A 2,075-nucleotide genomic window follows, 5' to 3' on the forward strand; every position below is an offset into this window, starting at 1 on the left:
TGTGCGCGCGCGTGTGAGGGAGGGAGGGAGGCAGGTAGGGAGGAAGGCAGGGAGGCAGGCGCTGGGGTGTGTGGCAAGGCAGCCGCTGCCAGCCGGCCCGCGCCCAGCGCGCTCCTCCGCACGCGTTTCCTCATCCCTGCGCCGCCGGCCGTACCGCCTCACCGTGCCACCTCACTGTACCGCACCGTACCTCATCCGTACCGCCATCGTACCACAGGCCGTCTTCCTCACCGCCCCCGATGACTACTTTGCCAAGCTGACCACGCTCTGCTTCAAGGGACACCTGCTGCCGTGAGCCGCCCCCCGCTGGTTGGATGCTCCTGCTTTTTTTGTTTGCTGTTGCTTACGGCGTGGCTGCCCAGCCGGTGTGTCTGCCGGTGTGTCTGCCTTGCCTGTGTGGCTGCCTAGCCGGTGTGTCTGGCGGTGTGTCTGCATACGCGCAAAGGAAGCTGCGACACGGTGGCCGTGTGTCGCGTGTCGGCTGGACGCGCGGCGTGCCCACCCTGCGTGCCCACGCCTGGCGCGCCATCCATCTGCCGCCGCATGCTTCAAGGGCCGCCGGCCGTCTTGAGCCTGCTCCCCCAGCACTGCATGCACATCGCTGCCACCATGTTGTTTTGGGGCGGTTCGGGACCCTACCCCGCCTACCCTGCGCCCTTCCCTACCCTTCCCCCTGCTGCCCCCGCCGATCCTGTCTGTCGCCTGCTCTTCCTGCAGCAAGGCTCGGCGCCTCCCTAACCTCCCCTCTGCTGCCCCTGCCACTCCCTAATCCCTCCCTGCAGCCTGGCGCAACACCCGTGCGCCAACTTTGCGGTGCAGGCGGCGGTCGCCGCGCTGCGCAAGCCGCAGCAGGTGTGAGGGGGCTGTGCATGCTGTGCATGCTGTGCATGCTGTGCATGCTGTGCATGCTGTGCATGCTGGGCCCGATGTGCCTGCTGGGCCCGATATGCCTGCTGAGGGGGGTCAGCACCACACCCTCCCTCGCTGCTCCGCCCCCTGCTCTGCTGCGCGGCTTTGCTGGGGCGAACCCGGCCTGCGCCTGCAGAAACGCCGCAACCCTCAGCCTCTGCCTGCGTGCCCTGCTGCGTGTGGCCTGCTGGTGCCGTGCTCACGGCCTAAACCGACTGACGGCTGTGCCGCCCCAATGTACCGCCGCAGCTGAAGCGTATGTTTGAGGACCTTCGCCCCAGCTTCCCGCAGCTGCTGCGTAGCCGCCGCGGGTGCGTGGGCCGCCGGCTGCCGCCGCCGCAGCCGCCGGCCGCCGCTGCCGGTGGTGCTGCGCTACCGCCTGCAGGCCCGTGCCTCACAGGGGCCTTCTAGATAGAGACGCCTGCCCACAATGGCCCGCCCATGCAACCTGCCCCGCCTGCACCCTGGTGCCCTACCGCGCCCTGTACCGCCTGCACCCCTCTCCTGTACTGCAGCGGCGTGCTCGCCGCGCTGCTCGCGGCCGCCGGGCGGCTGGGCACGCAGGAGGCGGAGGCTGCGGCGGCGCTGTGGGCGGCGGCGGGCGGCGGTACTGCCGGTACCGGGAGTGGTACCAGCGGCGGCGCCCCGCTGGCGGCCCTGCTCACGCTTGACACGCACACGCAGCTGGGCGGCAGCGGCGGCGGCAGGTGCGGGGTGGGGCGGGTGTGGTGTCAAGCCGGGGCTGCTGCCGGGGTGGAGGCGCCAGCAATGGTGTTGGCTACCCTCTGGCCGCCCCCCCCGCCCCGCTGCCTGCAGTGTTTGGTGCCGCCAAAGGCGCCATTAGCGCTGCAGCCGGCCTGCCCCGGCCAGGCTCGCATCCCCAAGCTTGCTGCATACATCTCTCATGGCTGGCCTCCCACCCGCGCTGCTGCCTTGCCCAGTGCCACCTTCCACCCCCCTTGCCGCCACCTCCCTGCCCCCGCTGCAGGCTCAGCAGCCTGGGCTGCGCCATGGCCGCCGCTGTGCTGCGCCTGCCCCCCGCCGCCTGCCGGCAGTGGGGCGAGGCGGTGGCGGCGCTGGCGCCGGCCCAGCTGCAGCAGGTGGCTCGGGACCCGGGCGGCTGCCGCGTGCTGGAGGCCTATTTTGAGGTGGCTGTGTGTGTGTGA

The 2,075-nt window shown here is 71.1% G+C and overlaps 1 protein-coding gene across 1 annotated transcript in view; it reads left to right on the plus strand.

The window, feature by feature from the left end:
- The window catches only part of CHLNCDRAFT_141850 (hypothetical protein), a gene marked incomplete at both ends in the record, with an annotated part of 4,913 nt that overhangs the window by 1,737 nt on the left and 1,101 nt on the right, over positions 1 to 2,075 (plus strand). The window contains 4 exons of the mRNA XM_005842839.1: positions 783 to 852; positions 1,159 to 1,220; positions 1,425 to 1,616; positions 1,898 to 2,057. Coding sequence (XP_005842901.1) covers positions 783 to 852; positions 1,159 to 1,220; positions 1,425 to 1,616; positions 1,898 to 2,057 — 484 coding nt within the window. The remainder of the gene's footprint in view (positions 1 to 782; positions 853 to 1,158; positions 1,221 to 1,424; positions 1,617 to 1,897; positions 2,058 to 2,075) is intronic.

The sequence above is a fragment of the Chlorella variabilis genome, assembly GCF_000147415.1.
Source record: "Chlorella variabilis unplaced genomic scaffold CHLNCscaffold_39, whole genome shotgun sequence".
In the NCBI taxonomy this organism is placed as follows: domain Eukaryota; kingdom Viridiplantae; phylum Chlorophyta; class Trebouxiophyceae; order Chlorellales; family Chlorellaceae; genus Chlorella; species Chlorella variabilis.